Here is a 17,458-nt window from a genome sequence, read left to right on the forward strand (position 1 = left end):
AGAAAGTGCTCAATTGGGAAGGAGACAAATGCCTGTGTGGAGGGAGGGGTGGGTGAGAATCTGGGGCTCTGTCCTTTAGTCCTTTGTAAATGGCAGAGGGAGAGGGGGCTTCTGGATGGCAGTGATCCAAAACTCATGTCTCTATAGAAGCAGTGAGGTCACTGGAGGCGCAGCTTCCGGGCCAGCCTCCAGTGCTGAGAGAAGCCACTGCCCCTCGCCATCCCCGGAGAGGATGCCAACTGTGCTCATCAGAGGGTGGGCACTCAGGCCCTCCCAGCACCCAGCCTCCCTCTCATTCAGAAACTCGACTCCAGGAGGGGGTTTAGGAGGCTGGGTATACTAGGTATGCCAGTACCTTGGGGTTCTTCTGAGACCAGGAACCTGTTCTTTTGGCCTTCAAGGGCCAGCACTCACCTGGGCAGTGATTGGATGGGAGCAGCCTCCTCGTCCCCCTCGTCTAAGGCAGTTAGAAGAGACAACACTGCAGAAGGCCCTCTGTGTGTCCCACCCTCCTGGGGAAAATGAGACTCCTGTCCACCTTGGAGGAGCCAGGCACTTGCCTACCACTTGAATAAATGTGTTGCTTCTGGATTCTAGGAATTGAGTAACTGACAACGGTGCCTTTTCCGTGTTGCTGCCAGGATGCTCGGAGTCCCAAATGGGACCAATCACAAGAAGGATGTGCACTCTTTGGCTCCATAGTAATTTTATAGTAATTAAGAATGAATATTTTAGTTGGGCACAGTGGCTCACACCTGTAATCCCAGCACTTTGGGAAGATAAGGTGGAAAGATCCCTTGAGCCCAGAAATTTGAGACCAGCCTGGGCAACATAGTGAAACCCTATCTTTACAAAAAAAAATTAGCCAGGCGTGGTGGTGTGCACCTGTAGTCCCAGCTACTCAGGAGACTGAGGTGGGAGAATCACCTCAGCCCAGAAGTCAAGGCTGCAGTGAGCCAAGATCACACCACTGCTCTCCAAGCCTGGGCGATGGAGTGAGACCCTGTCTCAAAAAAAAATCGTAACTTTGATTTTTTTTTCTTATTGCAAAAGAAATTCTAGATACGAACAATCCAAAAGAAAAGGAATAAAAGTGGCCATTCCAGCAGCAAGGAATAACCACCACTAATATTTTTGTCTATGTCCTTCCAGCCTTGTCATTTATACATTTCTATAATACTCTACAATTTTTTTATAAACATGATCTCCCTGTTTCACTCAGTGGATTGCAGGTACCTTTCGTTGCCTTTCGCTGTCCTCCTGCCAGAGCCTCCGTTCACCCTCACTGTAGGCCATGCTCTCTGGCTATCCTTTATGCTCCGTGGAACCCCCCATAGAGCCTTCAGAACACGGAGGGTGTTATAGGCTCAAATGGGCCCCATCAAGTTCATGTGTTGCAGTCTTAACCCCCAGTACCTCAGCGTGTGAGTGTATTTGGAGGCAGGGGCTTTAAAGAGGTGATTAGGGTAGGCCCTAATCCAATAGGACTGGTGTCCTTGTAAGAAGAGGAGATGAGGACACAGACACACACAGAGGGATGACCATATGAGGACAGCAAGAAGTGTGGTCATCCCCAAGCCAATGAGAGAGGCCATGGCAGAAACCAACCCTGCCAACACCTTGATCTTGGACTTTCAGCCTCCAGAGTGCAGCCTCCTCCTACTGAGGAGCAGAAGTAATTCTGAGCAGGTTTCCTGACCCACTGCAGCGTGGAGCTTGGGCAGCTGGGGACCAGCTTCCACCTGGGCAGCACTATGGCCCAAGCAGCCCTTCCCTCCCAGGATGTGCCCTCCCCCCATGCCTGGGAAAGGGGTTTGCGGAATGGGGAGGCGGGCCTAGGGCAACTGCAGGGGAATTTCCAGGGGTCAAGGTTTCTGCTGGCAAGAGAGAAGTAACAGACATCTGAACCACAGCAATGTCAGATATGACTTCCCTCCCCACCGCTGTCACCTCAGAAAGGCGCAAGATCGTCCAGTGATAAATAATGGAACACCATGCCGTGAGCTGTGGGCTTCCGGTGAGTGTCTTTGATCTGCAGCCCCCGCGGATGGGGAAGGGGAACCCTAGAGCCTGAGACTTGTGGGATGCTGTAGGGCTGTTTGTTCCCAGTCTCCCAGAGTATAAATAATATGTCCCACTCCCTGAAGGATGTCCCTGCCCCACTGCTGAGTGACATGGGTGTGCCTGGCAAGGCACCTGTGCTGATCTTTCTTCCATTGCTCACACCTCTCCTGGGCTCTCTGGGCTTCTGGCTGAGTTCAACACTGTAGGGTGCAGGGGAGGTAGGGATATCTAGCCTGGAGTGGGGTGAATGTGCCCTTGGGAAAAGGATGCCACTCTCTTCCAGATCTTTCTGCTCTTATGTCAGAGAGATGGAGTCATCCCAGCACTTTCGGCCAGCAAACCTGAAGCGTCTCCATGGCCATCTCCCTCTGCCTTCAACCCATGTGAGCATTTCCTGGGAGCCAGGCTGGGTGCCAGGCTTGAGGGCACTGCTGGGCTCACGCATTGCTGCCTGTGCACTGTTGATGCCCTATTTATCAGGCTCACGAATCTGTTAAACATGAAACCTTCAACGCTTTCCAAACAGCAACACACCACTTCTACGTCTAACGCTCAACTCCTGAGTTTTGGCAATTCCTCCAGTGAAACACTGATTTAATATTTTTATTGGATCCCACTTGTAAATGTTTAAAGTCTAAAATGTTATACTATATCTAGTGCTTCAAACACCCAGACAGTCAAAACACGCCTAAAATGCTATATTGGTTACACAACAAAGCGCTCTGCTCTCTCTGGAACTGACCAATGCTGAAGCCTGCTTCCCACCTCCCGTCCTCACCCTACTCCCCGTCTTCTTACCAGTGCTCATAGCTCTTCCCGGGGGTTCTGAGCTGTCCTAGGGTTGCAGCGACCCCAGGAAAAGAGACAAGGCTTCAAGGTGGGACCAGTTAAGGGCTGAGGACACAGGGGTCAGGGTGTTGATGGTTCCTTTGGGGCGGTGCTCCCAACTGTTCCTCCCGAGGTGACTGGAACCTGAGCTCAGGCATTAGGCTGTGTCCTTTCTGGAGGACGAGTTCCCTTATTGCATCCGTAGGATGTTGGAAGCTCAAACTTTTCGTGAAGCTTTGCATTTTTTGGCAGCCTGATGTCCACCTCCTGAAGCAAAGTACTCTGTAACTTTTGTTTGTCCCACCCTTATGATACGCTGGTGGGACATGTACATGCTAACAAGATATGTCTCTGCGGCCTACTTCACTAGGACCAGGCAAGCACATCTTGTTAGCATGTGCTAGACTGGCTAGTTTGAGGGTCTTTCTCAGGCGGGAGGCGTGAGTGTGTGCAGGTGGCTCACTGTCTCAAGGCTATCTCAGGACAGATGGCTGTCCCGCATCTGTGGGTCCCTCCCTGCTGGACCTCTTTCTAGCTGGTCATCAGTGCAGCCACCAGAGTGACAGCTCCTACACTCCTTCCAAGATAAGGATACACATACATACATACATGTACAATGAGCTCTAACCTTTTCCATTATCACTACAATTTGTATGCTTTCTAGTAACTGCACTGGTATCATTGCAGCTTTTGACAACTGGCATTATTTCAGTGAACCAGTTAACAAGTCACTGCCCACTTCAGTGGACACTGCCCTGAAATCCCTGGGTATTCAGCTTGTGCCAGGCCATTGTAAATCATGTGTGTGCATGTCTGTGTGTGTATATGCATGTGTGTGTTGTGTGTGTATGGTGTGTGTGGCATATGTGTGTGCACATACACGCGTGTCATTTGTATATATATGTATCTGCATAGATGCGTATGTGTGCACGCTGTGTGTGTGTGTGCATAAGTGTGTGTGTCATGTGTAAGTGTGCATGTATATGAGTGTGTGTGTAGAGCTGTATATATGTGTGTGTGGTGTGTGTGTATGAGCATTTATGTGTCATATGTATGTGTATTTGTATATGCATGTATGTGTACATGTGTGTGATGTGTGTATATGTGCACACGAATGTGTGTGTCATGTGTAAATGTGCCTGTATGTGTATACGAGTGTATGCATGTGTAGGTGTGTGGTGTGTGTCTCTATGCATGTGTGTGTGGTGTGTGTGCATGAGGACGCATGTGTCACGTGTGTGTATGTATCTCTGAACGTGGTATATGCATATATGTGTGTATGAGTGTGTATGCCATGTGCATATGTGCCTGTATGTGTATACGAGTGTATGCATGTGTAGGTGTGTGGTGTGTATGTCTATGTATATATATGTGTGTGGTGTGTGTGTACGTGTTTTTGAATGAAAGAAAGTGCTACTCCCTGGACCACTCTTCATGACAGAGCTAGAAAATATTTTTGATGATGTGTATTCATTTCCATTTGCTTTAAAAATAAGTAAGAGTCATGTTAAGAACGGTCCCGCCTAGCCATCTGATTCCCTCCCCAGAGGCAACCACTGCTTCCATATTTTGACTTCTTTCTACAATTAAAGGTCATGAGTTCATGTGGATGTTTCCAATTTCACATGTTAGGTTGCTGTCCCCTGGCCACCCCCACCTTCTTTTTGGATGGGACTCCTTTGCCTGTTAAGACTTCACCTCTCTGTACCTTCCCTTGAGAAGTTCCCAGGCTGGGGAGGCAGAGCTGGGCTGTTTCTTCTTACAGAGCAGGGGACAGCTCCATGGAGCCGGTGCCAGGGGTGCGAGTCTGTGTGTGAGCATGCTGGGTGGTCTGGGCATGAGTGCTGGCAGGGTGTCAGGGCCACAGATCAATCAGAGTGGGCTGGGTGAGCTCAGGTCACCAAACCCCCAGCTCCCAGTGGCCCCAACCACAGGCTTTGCTTCTTGTTCTTGATACGTGTCCGTGGTGAGCTGCCTGGGCACTCCAGGTCATCTCTCCTGCACCCAGGCTGACTGAGCAACCACCGGCGAATGCTGCAGGGCCCAGGGTGGAGGGAAGGAGTGCCCTGGCAGGGTGGCCTCACGCAGGAAGTGCAGGCCTCTTGCCTGTGGACGGCGAGAGAGGTGACAGTGCGCTTGCACTCAGCACGTATTTACCAGTACTAACTAGTCCCTCTCCCCTAGGACCCACCAACAGACCTCAGTGGGCCAAGGAACGCAGTCCAACCATAGGCCCAGAAGAGCAGGGAACCTGGTGACAGCCCTGTGGGTGGCAGAGACCATTGATGGCAAAGTGGAAATTCATTTTATTTTATTTGTGTGTCCATCATTATTATTAGTTCATTTAAAAAAAACATATTTTACAGGCCGGGCGCAGTGGCTCACGCCTCTAATCCTAGCACTTTGGGAGGCTGAGGTGGGTGGGTCACCTGAGGTCAGGAGTTCGAGACCAGCCTGGCCAACATGGAAAAACCCCATCTCTACTAAAAATACAAAAATCAGCCAGGTGTGGTGGCACAGTAGTAATCTTGAGTAGTAATCCCAGCTACTCGAGAGGCTGAAGAAGGAGAATCGCTTGAACTCGGGAGGTGGAGGTTGCAGTGAGCCAAGGTTGTGCCACTGCACTCCAGCCTGCACCACGGGAGCCAGACTCCATCTAAGAAACAACAACAACAACAAAACCCATGTGTTCCAAATTGGGACTCTTAAACATCCCCGTGTTCTTATTACACTCATCCATCAGCATCCATTTATTCTTCTATGTGTTACACCTTAACTCAGTTCTCAAGTAAAGGTGTTCATAAAAGTCTTCCTGATTATTTCAGAAAAAACAGGGAGGTGATTTATTGTGAACCCTGGAATAGTTCACGGCAACAGGACTGCTTGTGTTTCCCCTAAGTGGTTCTCAAGGAGGATTGTGTGCTTCCCCCAGGGCGCCCTTCCCAGGCAGGAAAGACGGGTCTCACAGCCAAAGATGGGAGTCCTGACCCTGGCGGGGGCTCTCCGAGTCCCTGTGCCAATCCCATCAGGAATTGTTGATGACAGAGGAGAAACCAGGGCTGTAGAGCTGCGGTAGCCTGTCCAGGGTGGAATTTAAACTTGCAGGACATCAAAGCCACCACACCTTAAGTTTTGGCCTTTGGGCGACTTGGATAAAACCCTGGACCCTCTCTGTGACTGTGATTTGGTGCAAAATGACTGCTTGTTGCCTTGGGAAGAACTGTGGGCTACACCACACCCAGCTCTCACGATGCACAGGTGAGCAGGGGCACGCCTGGCACACGGCGCTCCAATCCACGGTTCTTAGGTCCTCCTCATTCCAGGGCAAAGGTGGACCAGGGTCAGAGCCAATTGACCTTGGCCCCCTGTGCCCAGCCCCTCATACCTGTCCCCGTGCTGTAGCCATCCACCTCACCTGGGGCTCTGTGCCTGCATCCCAAAGATAGCCAAGGAGGTTCTGGTTCAGCCAGGACCATGAAGTTAGAGGGACAGGACCCAGCCCTGCCCCAGGACCTGCCCTCGATGGAGTAAGACACCCACAGAGGAGAGGGGAGAAAGGGGGACTCCTCTCCATTACCTCTAGAGACCAAGGCCAAGAGCCACCTATTGGGCTCAGGGAAGAGGCCCTTCCCAGCCTAATTACCTCCATAATAGGGCATGCACACAATTCGGGGTGCAGAGAGGAAGGTGTGCAATAAAAATAAAGGTTCACTCCTCTATGCCAGCCCTCAGTTCTCCCCAGAGGCAACCAGTGTCTACCACGTCCTTGGGTGTCCTTTGGGATATTTTCCCTGTGCATACGCGCGGAGCTCTATAAGGTTTTTTACACACATGGTAACTCAATACACACTGTGCTGCAAGCTGCTTTCAAATAAATGCATTTATTATATCTTGGAGAACATTCCAGTCCTGCACAGTTAGTGCTGCCTGCCTCTTTGACAGGCTGCAGAAGATCGCATTGTTGCATGTGCAGGAATTTTATGACCTCCCTCCTGATAGAGGTTCGGGTTGCTTCCTGTTTGGGGCCATATTCTAAGAGATGCTACAATGCACATCCTTGTTCTGTATCTTTGGGCACTTTTATGAATATTTCAGGACCAAGTGCTTAAGTGGAACTGCTGGGTCAGAGGGTATGCGCATTTGAAATTTTGGTAGATAAGGCCAAAATGCCCTCCAAGGAGTAGCCTCCAACTACCCCCTCATTAATCCATCCTACATTCAGCAAAGTGATTTGTAAAGATGACTAAATCATCTAATAATCCTGCTTAAAACTGCCAGGAGCTTCAGCAGAGACCCACACTTGCAATTCTGTGTGCCCAGTCCCCTTCTTCAAGGCTCCAGCCACGCCAGGCTTTCGTGTCCCTCCCACACAGTGGCTTGATCCCACAACAGGGCCTTTGCATGTGCAAGGCCCTTGCACCTAGTGTCCTCAGAGCTCCACGGAATACCTTCTTCCCATTCCTCAGTCTCACACTGTACCTCCTGGTGCAGGCTGCAGGCCTCCGCAGCCTCAGTTAAATATAACAGCCCTAGGCCAAGCCACCAATTGCCCAACTGGGTGGTCTGGCTGCTCTACCATCTCACTTGTTTGTGTGCTCATTGTCAACTCTACCTATGAGGAGTGAACTCCTAAAAGCAGAGATTCAGCCAGCCCAGGTGGCGCACACCTACAATCCCAGCACTTTGGGAGCTGAAGTGGGTGGATCACCTGAGGTCAGGAGTTCAAGACCAGGCTGGTCAACATGGTGAAACCCCGTCTCTACTAAAAATACAAAAATTAGCCGGGTATTGTGGTGCATGCCTGCAATCCCAGCTACCTGGGAGGCTGAGGCAGGAGAATTGCTTGAACCTGGGAGGTGGAGGCTGCAGTGAGCCGAGATCGCACCATTGCACTCCAGCCTGGGCGACAGAGCAAGACTCCATCTCAAAAAACAAAAACAAAACAAAACAAAAACACACACACACACAAAACACAGAAATTCTTGACTGTGTCTCCGGTGACAGTGCCTGACACTTAGTAGGTGTTCAAGAAGGAGATGCTGGCTGGTTACCACCCTCTGCCAACATGAGGGTGGTAAGTGGCATTTTACTGTTGTCGGGACTGTTTCCTTGCTGTTGGGTGAGGTCAAGCATTGATGTTTAAGGGTCTGTCTGTTTCTTTGTAATTTGATTGCTGCCCATGCCCTTAACCTGTTTACCTTTCAGGTTTTCTGTTTCTTATTGATATCACGAACTCTCTGCAATGAAGATAAGTCAGGTCTTTGTCTCTCATTTGTATTGCAATTTTTTTTTTTCTCAGTCGATAGTCTACTTTTAGGCTTTGGACTAATTTTCCATGTACGTTTCAATTTCATGGAGTCAAGTGCATTAGTCATTTCCTGCATTTTTTTTTTAAAGAGTTGGGTCTTGCTCTGTCACCCAGGCTAGAAAGCTGGTGTGATCATAGCTCACTGTAACCTCCAACTCCCAGGCTCAAGGGATCCTCCTGCCTTGGCTCCTGGGTAGCTGGGACTTCAGGCCTATACGATTTCTAACTGTGGTGTGAAGAGATCCCCTCCCCTGGCTCTGTGAGGCCTGGGGCTGGGCTTTTCCAGGAGTAAGAGAGGGTGAGTTTGGTGCCTGATGCCTGCAAAGCAGCCTGGCCTCAGGTGATGCCAAAGCAAAAGCTTGGGACCTGGGGCAGACAGACTCTGGTTTGTATCTGGGGGTTAACTGGGCAGCTGTGGTGCACTGCAATGAAAGGAGAGGGAGAGTGGGACTCCTGAGGCCCTGCTGTGGGATGAGGGTGAGAGAATGGCAGGAAGGTGGACAGGAAGCACAGACCCTCAACCCCCTCGGACTTGGTGCCCAGGCTGGCACCAAAAAAAAAAAAAAAAAGTAGGGGAACTCGCTTTTTCCAACCTGTGACTGACAGAGCAGTGTCTCTACCCCTGGAAGCTGCTCAGGGCCCACCTGCATGTTGGCACAGTGGGCAAGGAGGGACTGCCCGTTACCCCCAGACAGCCAGTGGGTCTGGGAGGGACTGAGTCTGTGCTGTGGTCGTAAGCACTCGACAGACAGAGGCCACAGCTTCATTCTTGAAAGAATCTGTTTATTTTGAGATTAAGAGTCTCATCCCCCTGCATATCCCGCAAATACTAAATTTGATCTTTTTAATTTTAGAAAAGGGTCAACAAACTTCAGCTGGAGTATGATCTCTCTTTCAAACTCCCATTCTGGTTTAAGAAGCCCCAAAGGGTAACCCTCGACAAAAAAGTGGCTATGTTTGCACATGTGTGTGCATATATGTGTGCATGTGTGTAATACATGCATGTGCATAATTTATACAATGTTTGCTGTTGTATCCATAAACCCCCTGTGGACAATTTTCCTTTTCGTACTCTGCTGTACACGTGCGGAGCGAAAGTTTAGCAAATACATAATTTGGTATAAATCCCATACAATGTGATTTCACAACCAGAAGCCTGACCGCTGAGATATTACTGAATTTTTTAAAGTGATAAACAAGATTTTTATGTGCAAACAAACAGGGCTTGTGCTCCAGCTGCGTCCAAATTTACTTGACAAAGCTATAAACACAAGGCCCTTTCTGAAGTCCTGCTGATTGAGTTTCCCCTTCCTTTTGTCGGTGGAGAGGAATGTAAAGGCTAAGTTGGTGCACTCGCACTATGCGCCTCTGGGCTTTCTGGCTGCGGCGCTTAAAGGAACTCATTCATTCTCTGGTTGGGGCAACGCTCCTCACCCAGCGTCCTCCGAGGGCTTTCCCACACAGAGACCTTCCCGAACACAGAGACATCTGATCTTGGCTTGCCCAAGCTGGCCCAGGCCTCAGGGACTCAGGAGCCTGTGGAATGTGCTGAGAGCCTGAGGTCTCCGGCGGGGAAAGGGCAGGGGTTACAGCCCCCCTCCTGCCCTACCTCAACTGCTTCCCAACCGAGGGCCTCTAGTGTAATTCCATCTGAGACCCGGGGATGGCAGGAAGGCCCGGCCCTACTTTGTTTGACCCAGCTCAGAACGGGATCCTCCACCCCTGCTCCTGGAAACTGATGGAGGAGGCCAGTGGAGGCCCTGCCCGGCCTGATACCACTGTCTTCCCTGGGGCTGTGAAATCAGCAGTTGGGGGATGGGGTATTCAGATAACTCCGCTCCAGAGAACCAGAGAACCCTGGAGCCACCGCCAGGCGGGTAACTTCTCAGCACTTCTTAGCAGCAAGGAGTTCAGGGGAGAGCTCCATCTGTCTTCTAGGTCCTTGGAGAACTAGAGGCTGATGGCTGAGGGGTCAGGCTGCAGCCTGGGGCCAGCCAGCTCTGCATATGTGACTGTCATTCCACAGGAATTACCTTCTCTTGCGTGTGCAAGCCTCCAGCCGGCCCAGCTCCTCGTAGGACTGGTAGAAAATGTCAAACTCCCTGGCGCCCCAGCCCCTCCAGACAGCCAGGCACCACTCTGTGTTTTCGTTTTCAAAGCTGCACACAACAGTGTCCTTTGCCACCACAGCAGCATCCACCAGCACCCTGCAGAGAGAAGGGGTCTGAGGAAACTCACAGGGTCCCCACTTGGGTGGGGTTGGGACCCTCACCCTGGGTCTTCTGAGGAAGGCAGAGCTGGCTAAGGGGAGGGGAGTATGTCTGCTCGCCAGCCCTCTCTGGGGTGTGCTCAGATGCACCACTTCGCCCCGGTGGCCCAGCCTGCGGGCTTAGGCTTTATAAAGTCCAAACATGGGCTGTGACATGAGTTCACTTCCATGGGCTTTGTCTGTAAGAGTCCAACTCCCTGGAAAGCCACAGAAGCAATCAGATCAGGCATCCGTGACTTAACTTCAAAGCGCCCAGAAAACACCAATGAACCAAATTTCTGCTTGTGAATGGCTCATGACCGAGTTTAACTCAACTCCCTTGCCACTAAGCTCAATGTGATTCTTCTCTCATTCTGTTTCTACACGCTTAGGAAATACAGGCTCATATATTAAATGGAAAACCTACTGCCCCAAAGTCATCACTATATACATTTTTTGAAACTGTGGACAGTTCTGCAGGATTGGTGGGTGCGCTACAAGTTTCCTTTTGGGCCGCAGTGCAGCCTCCCTGCCCTGGTGGTGCCCCACCCCGAGCACATACTAACTGCCTTTCCTCCCTCTGTGCCCCGTGTGTGCGGCCTGCGTGGCACTGAGGTGCTCCTGCAAACTGGGATGTCCAGGGACCTCTGACTCCGCATGGCCTTGCCAGGGCCTCCCCTTAGGCTGACTGCTGGGGCCTCTTTCTCCCTATAGCGAGAAAGAGGTAAAATCTGGCTTTAGGGGATGGATAGGAAAAACAACAACTACTAAACGTTAGGACACTAACAGCAGGTATGCCAAGGTCCCAACCTGGGTGCTGCACACCCATTTCCTCCAGAAGGCCAACCTGCAAGCTGGGAACTCCGTCAGTTCAAGGCTTCCAGCCACAGACTCTGGTAGAGCTCAGGAGCAGATCCAGATCTTGCTTCCAGAACCACTAACAGAGCAAGGCTCACTGGCCCAGGATTCACTGCCAAAGTTCAAAGCTGGCAGGCAAGGGAGTGAGACTGCCATGGATGCCTCCTTGGTCATTGTCCTGCTCTGGGAGAAACAAGCTGATTGGGGTTTCTCCACCCTCTTATCCTCCAGATGAAATAAAAACCCACTTGCCCAGGGATGGGGGATAACTCACGCTACAGGAAAACAGGCCTAGTGTGAAGTGGAAGAGCTCCAGAGTACACACACACACACACACACACACACAATTTGAATTGAGGACTTTTCATAAGGGAGATTTACCATGTGGGGCTCAGTAGTCAAAGTGAGGGGTGTAAACACTGTGGGGAGCTGCAGCTGGCGCCAGCCTCACATCACTCCAGCCATGTAGACCATGTTCTGGACAGGCCACCCTGCCCAGCATACCCTCGCAGAGGAGACTGGCATAATCCTGGGGTACCCACCCACAGACAGGTACTGAACCATGCCTCAGCCCAGGAAGGGCAGGAGCTGAGACCCCAGGCTTGGAGATGACAAGGTGTGCCTATGTCATGTGTCCCCATAGGGTGCTGTGTGGGCAGGTGGACACCTCAGGTAGGGTTTCCTGCTTGGCAGGAAGAACAGTGAATCAATCACCTGGATGCATCTGCATGTCAACTGCAGCTGAATTCTGGCCCTGGAGGCATTCGTTAGGTAGGGTACTTGATCTACAGGTGCACTGGGTACTCCAGAAACAGGGAGCCATGGCCAGTGTGGAGCCCCAGGAGCTGTCTGCGGGGCCCCATCTTGTTTCCACTTTGCCTTATAGCCACGTTGGTGGATACGCTATTTGGGAGAATGGAGGGGCAGCAAAGCCACTGTGCAGGACCTGGCTGTGGGGCCTTCTGTGCTCATGCTGCTGCCTGGGTCCTAAAGGAGCTGCCACTCAGTCTTACCCATGTGGAGTCAGCTCTCGGGCTTTTAAGACGGCGATGACTCGGCCCCGCTGGGCGCCAGAATCCTTCTCCAGGCCAATGACGATAACATCTCCACCGCGCCTAAGCAACCAAAACCCAGAAGGGGAAGCGTTTTTGTCGGTAGCCATGCTCTCGGGGGAATGAAGCCGGTGTGCAGAAGGGTGTGGGAGGGAGGCAACAGACATGCGGTTTCTGCTAAGGGATTAAGTTATGGGGAGGGGACAGACCCCAAAGCAGAGGAGAAGTTTCCCAGTGGAAGCTGAATCACAGTTGATTGTGACTTTCCTTGTGTGGCACCTTAAGCTCTCTGGCAGGCAATAAGCTTCGGTGCAGCCACTCTTAGACTTGCTAAAGATATCACTCCCATTCCCAATGGAGGGCACCAACCTTCTTGGAAGCACAGCACCTGCTGGGTCCCCACATGACCTTTAAGGAAGCCAGCGGGTCTCCCTGGCTCCCAGGGGGTCTCCTTGCTCTGTGGGCATGCCCTCGATGGTGCCCTCACCTCGGGAAACTTACCTGGGGACCCAGATGAGGTCTCTGACAGCGAGGATCTTCACGGCCTGCAGGTGCTGGCTGAAGGTCTCCCCGTCCATGGGGGTCAGGTCATGCTCAGACCTGTCAGAGGCAGCACTGGGCTCGTGTAGCCTGTCTGAGTCTTCGCAGTCGGGGGAGAAAGGCACGCTGGAAGAACTTGTCGGGGAGCTGGGGAGGCTGGAGGGGGACCTGGCAGCCTGGCGGGGTGGGGATGAGGAGTAGGAGGACATGGAGCAGTAGTCGGTGAGTGACTCCTGGTGGGTCAGGATCTGTGTGCCCAGCTCCTCACTGTACATGATGCTCACGTCCGCAATGGAGTCCCCCTCGGGCACCTTTGGGTTGGCCGTGGGGCTGGCTGCCAGGGGTTCCATGTCCAAGGGCCGCACGGGAAACATGTCCCTGAGGGGGCTGGGGTCCCCACAGAAGTACCGGGCACACAGCTGGTAGGTGGTGGAGTGGTACATCACCAAGGAGTTGGCCTTGTCATCCAGGCACCAGACGACCTCCTCCCCTCTGCCCTCAGAACTGCACACGACCGACGTAACCACGGAAGGGGCCGCGTAGGGCTCCAGCCGCCTGCAGATCTCCAGGGAGGCACAGTCAATGACAAGGAGGCCCGGCCCATTGCTGTACCAGACCTCAGAGCCACTGTTGACCACCTCCATGGCCTTCACTGGGTAGGGGTTCTGCCGTGCGTCTTCGTCTGCGATGCTGAACTTGGACCTGTTGGCTGTGTGTGAGCACAGGTAGGAGCAGCTGTCCTTTGGGGCGCCCCGCACCACGGGAAACACAGCCACAAGCCCATCGGCAAGGCCCGCTAAGACCAGGTAGGAATTCTGCAGGAAGGAGACAGGGATGGGCCACATCCTTCCATTTCACACGTTCCACCAACACGCTTCAGGGCAGCCAAGCTCTTAGAAAGGCTGGGGCTGCTCCTAAGGAAGTGAGCTCTGACTCAGCAGAGCCATGTCTACCATCCCTGCAGCAAAGAAAGGAATATGCCACCGAGAGGCAGGGCCTGTGGCACCAAGTGAGACTGCGTGTCACCTGGACCACATGGGCTGCCTCTGCTTGTGCCAGCTTCTTGCAGGGCGAGCAGCAGGGAGCTGCCTTCTCCTTGAGGCCACCAAGGCCTCCTTCAGAGGCAGGACCTGGTGCCCGCCCTTTTCTGGTTGTGCTTAATGTGACGGCAGTGTGGGCATGGCAAGTGTCTGTGCACTGCCCACTGCCTGCCACCTCTCTACCAGGTGGAGTGTTCCATAAGGACGGGCTCCCAGCCCACCAGCATCCCCATGGCACTGGCCTGGCACAGGGAAGGGCTCAGTCTCCTTCATCTTGGTGGCCCTGTGACTCCACCTGGCTCCTGCTCCAGGTGGACACGTGTTTGCTGAACTAATTCTGGAAGAAATTGCTTCCTACTCAACCCTCTCGTGGAGGCCTGTCTCAGCCTGCTAAGCCTTCATCCCAGCTTACATCTATCTGAGATGCCTGTGGTTCAGCTGACATTGACAGGGTCCTCAGGGTGCCCCCCACCCTCTCAATGAAGCATGAGCTCTTCTACACCCGCCAGAGGTCATTGGGCAGAGGCCAAAGTTGCAGGGACCATGCTGAATGCTGGACCCACCCCAGACCACCCCAGGGCACCTCCCAGGGCAGAGCCAGGAATACAGTGCAGCTTCGCAGCCTAGACACCACGTCGGCTGTGGTGGGGGTGGGAAGAGGTCTACAGAACAAAGCTGGAGTCAGGGCAGAGCAGGGAGCTGGGCCTCATGCCAGTGAGGGGGCAGGGCAGAAAGCCTCCTTGTGGGGAGCTGGGGAGCTCAGGAGGCTGGCTGTGCAGGGAAATGGAATGGAGACCCGTAGCTCACTGTCCAGGACAACATGCTGTAAGAAAGCGTATCGAAATCCATCCCCAGGATTTTAGGGAAAGAAGGCAGCCAAGGCAAATAGGCTCCAGGTCTGTATCTGGAGTCCTGGCTCAGGCCCCGGCCAGGGCGGTGAGCACCACGTTCTGGCTGGGTGTGAACGTGCGTGCGCGTGCAAGAATGCAGGCTCTGCCCTGGCGGCCTCGGAGGGGGCAGACACCCTGCACAGGAGGCCCTGCACAGAGCAGGCTTTATTCCCTCTGGTCGTGCAGGAGGTGGTGCCCTGGCTGGGGGCTCTGGCCAGTGGTGGCCTCAATAACACTTTGTGTCGTGTTCTCCTGTGCTCTGGTGCGGGCCGGGTCCCAAGCTGCCTAGCCCTGCTGTGGGGCCATGGTCATAAATGACTCTAAGGTTTATTTCATACTTGTTTTTTTTTTTTTTTTTTTTTTAAAGAAATGAAACTGAAGAAGGGTGAAGAGAAGAGTTCATGTATTTTGCTTCCCTCCAGAAGTAATAATAATGCTCTTTTACCAAGTGCACCGGCCTAGACCTTTGGGTATGCTAGGCCTTCTCTCTGTCTCTTCTTATACCTAATTTTGTAGATGGGCAAACTGGAATTGGATGATGACAGTCACCACATTTTAACAAAGCAACACCAGTAAAGGTTTCTTGTGCATTTACTGAGGGTGCCCACTGCACAGACAGGCCCCTCAGGGTGGATGAAACCAGAACTGCCTGAGCCGTGCCTGAATCCTGTGGGTGGAGGAGCCTGGAAAGGCCAGGGAGCTGCCTCCCACTGAGGGGCAGCTTCTCAAAGGAGGGGCCAAGGCCTTTGGTCTTGAGAGCTGAATCGGAGGCGGTCTGGGAAGAGGTGCTGGGATGTGAAGGGCCCAGCACAGAGTCGGGTGCTTTGTGGGGAGGGTGCTGGGGCCGGCAGGGTCCGGAGGACAGCCTCACAGAGGCTGGGGCTAATCCCAAGTTATAGCACAGCTGGCTGGGCTCTTTACTGGGGAGAGTGCCCCTTGAGGTCTCATTTAGAAAGGCCAGGGCTAGGAAGTTAAAGAGATGAGTCTGCAGGGCCATGCTGGACAAGGAGAAACTGTGTTTGGTGTAGATGGTGAGTACTTGGTGGGAGGCAGAGATGGAGGGAAGAAGATCAGGACCTCCAGGACCTGGTGACCAAGTGGCTGTGGGGTGGCTCTGGCCTGGGCAGGTGGGAAAGAGGCTCCGGATGCCACTGCCCTCTGAAGGGCAAGGGCACACACAAGACTACTCACTGTACCATTTGCACCAACAGTCATTCCACCTGAGTGAGGGCATTTGCATGTGAAAGGGGGTTTTCACTCGGCCCGCAGTCTGGCTGAGGGCTTAGGTTTTTGCAAACCAGAAGGCACTAATGACGGACCAGATCTGATATCTTTCCTCCCACTGTCTCTAAGGCTGTGTCCTAGGCCAGGTGGTCCTAGAAGGTGTGGCTCTGCAGTCCCCACCCTGACACAGCTTCGGGCTGTTCCCAGCTAGGAGACGCCTCCCAGGCATGGAAGCACATCAGACACTGCATACCCACCTTTGCCCTGACCTCACCTTTTTAATAACAGGCACGGCCAAGAAGCAGGTGACGACAGCTGGAGTGTCCAAGGCCCGTTGGGGTGTGTTTAAGGGGCACATGCCCTTGAGGGTGTAGATGTAGATTTTCTGGTCCTGCAGAGGCAGACAGGTCCACTGTGAGACCCAGGCTGGAAAGTGTCTGGCATTTCCCGAGGCATTCCCATGAGGATGCACTCAGCCTTGGGGATCCCCTGTGGGTCTTGGAAAGCTACATGGATTGACACGTTCTGGGGGGTTGTTTATGTATTTCTGTTCTTTGTAGAAACGTTGAAAAAGACAGAGGAAACAGAAAATAGCCCATAATCTATTCCCCAGAGAAAACCACCATTGGAATTTGGGGCCACAGCCTCTCAGAGGTTCTCTGTGGTATTTGTATGGGCACCTGGTACCGGCAAAGTGGACTCACGCTGCAATGCTGTCTGCTCACTGTTCTTTCCATGCGACAGCACGCTGTAGGCAGAGCCCTTGCTCTCACTCATTCTAGGAGGAAATGATGTGGGAGCATCTCTTGGCTGCCTGGGACTGGGGTGCACCTACTTTGGCTAAAGTGTTGTCAGATGTTTCCTAACACTGAGATTTCCGAGGCTTAAGTGGTAAGCACGCTTTTGAGATTTCTGATACATGTGCGAACACGCTTCCAAACTGCCCTGGGGAACAGTTGCGCCAATCTATCCCCGCACCCACAGCCTCAGAACAATTTTTTTTTTTTTTTTTTTTTTGGAGATGGTGTCTCACTCTGTCACAAGGCTGGAGTGCAATGGTGCAATCTTGGCTCAGTGCAACCTCCACCTCCTGGGTTCAAGCTATTCTCCTGCCTCAGCCTCCTGAATAGCTGGGAACAATTGTGCACCATCACGCCCAGCTAATATTTGTATTTTTTAGTGGAGACAGGGTTTCACCATGTTGGCCAGGATGGTCTCAATCTCTTGACCTTGTGATCCGCCTATCTCGGCCTCCCAAAGTGCTGGGATTACAGGCGTGAGCCACTGTGCCCAGCCTGCCTCAGAACATTTGTGTTTGGCCAGTTCTCTCGGGATTTCTCAGAAGACCCCTCCTTAGGCCTTCTAGTGACTTCCCTGATTTCCCTGATGTGAAGGCAAGAGGCCTT

At 52.5% G+C, this 17,458-nt stretch overlaps 1 protein-coding gene across 3 annotated transcripts in view; it reads right to left on the reverse strand.

Moving 5' to 3' along the window:
- Nucleotides 1-8,962: 8,962 nt before the first annotated feature.
- The window catches only part of LRRK1 (leucine rich repeat kinase 1), a 147,287-nt gene continuing 138,791 nt past the window's right edge, over nt 8,963-17,458 (reverse strand). For 2 of the 3 annotated variants that reach the window (XM_007990575.3, XM_007990576.3), the window contains 4 exons: nt 16,327-16,443; nt 12,860-13,713; nt 12,320-12,421; nt 8,963-10,407 (listed from right to left, as the gene is read on the reverse strand). In XM_007990575.3, coding sequence (XP_007988766.1) covers nt 10,230-10,407; nt 12,320-12,421; nt 12,860-13,713; nt 16,327-16,443 — 1,251 coding nt within the window. In that variant the 3' untranslated portion in view covers nt 8,963-10,229. Of the gene's footprint in view, nt 10,408-12,319; nt 12,422-12,859; nt 13,714-13,746; nt 13,857-16,326; nt 16,444-17,458 lie in introns of those variants that run through there. The other variant, XM_073012965.1, reaches the window with a different exon arrangement.

The sequence above is a fragment of the Chlorocebus sabaeus genome, chromosome 29, assembly GCF_047675955.1.
Source record: "Chlorocebus sabaeus isolate Y175 chromosome 29, mChlSab1.0.hap1, whole genome shotgun sequence".
NCBI lineage: Eukaryota > Metazoa > Chordata > Mammalia > Primates > Cercopithecidae > Chlorocebus > Chlorocebus sabaeus.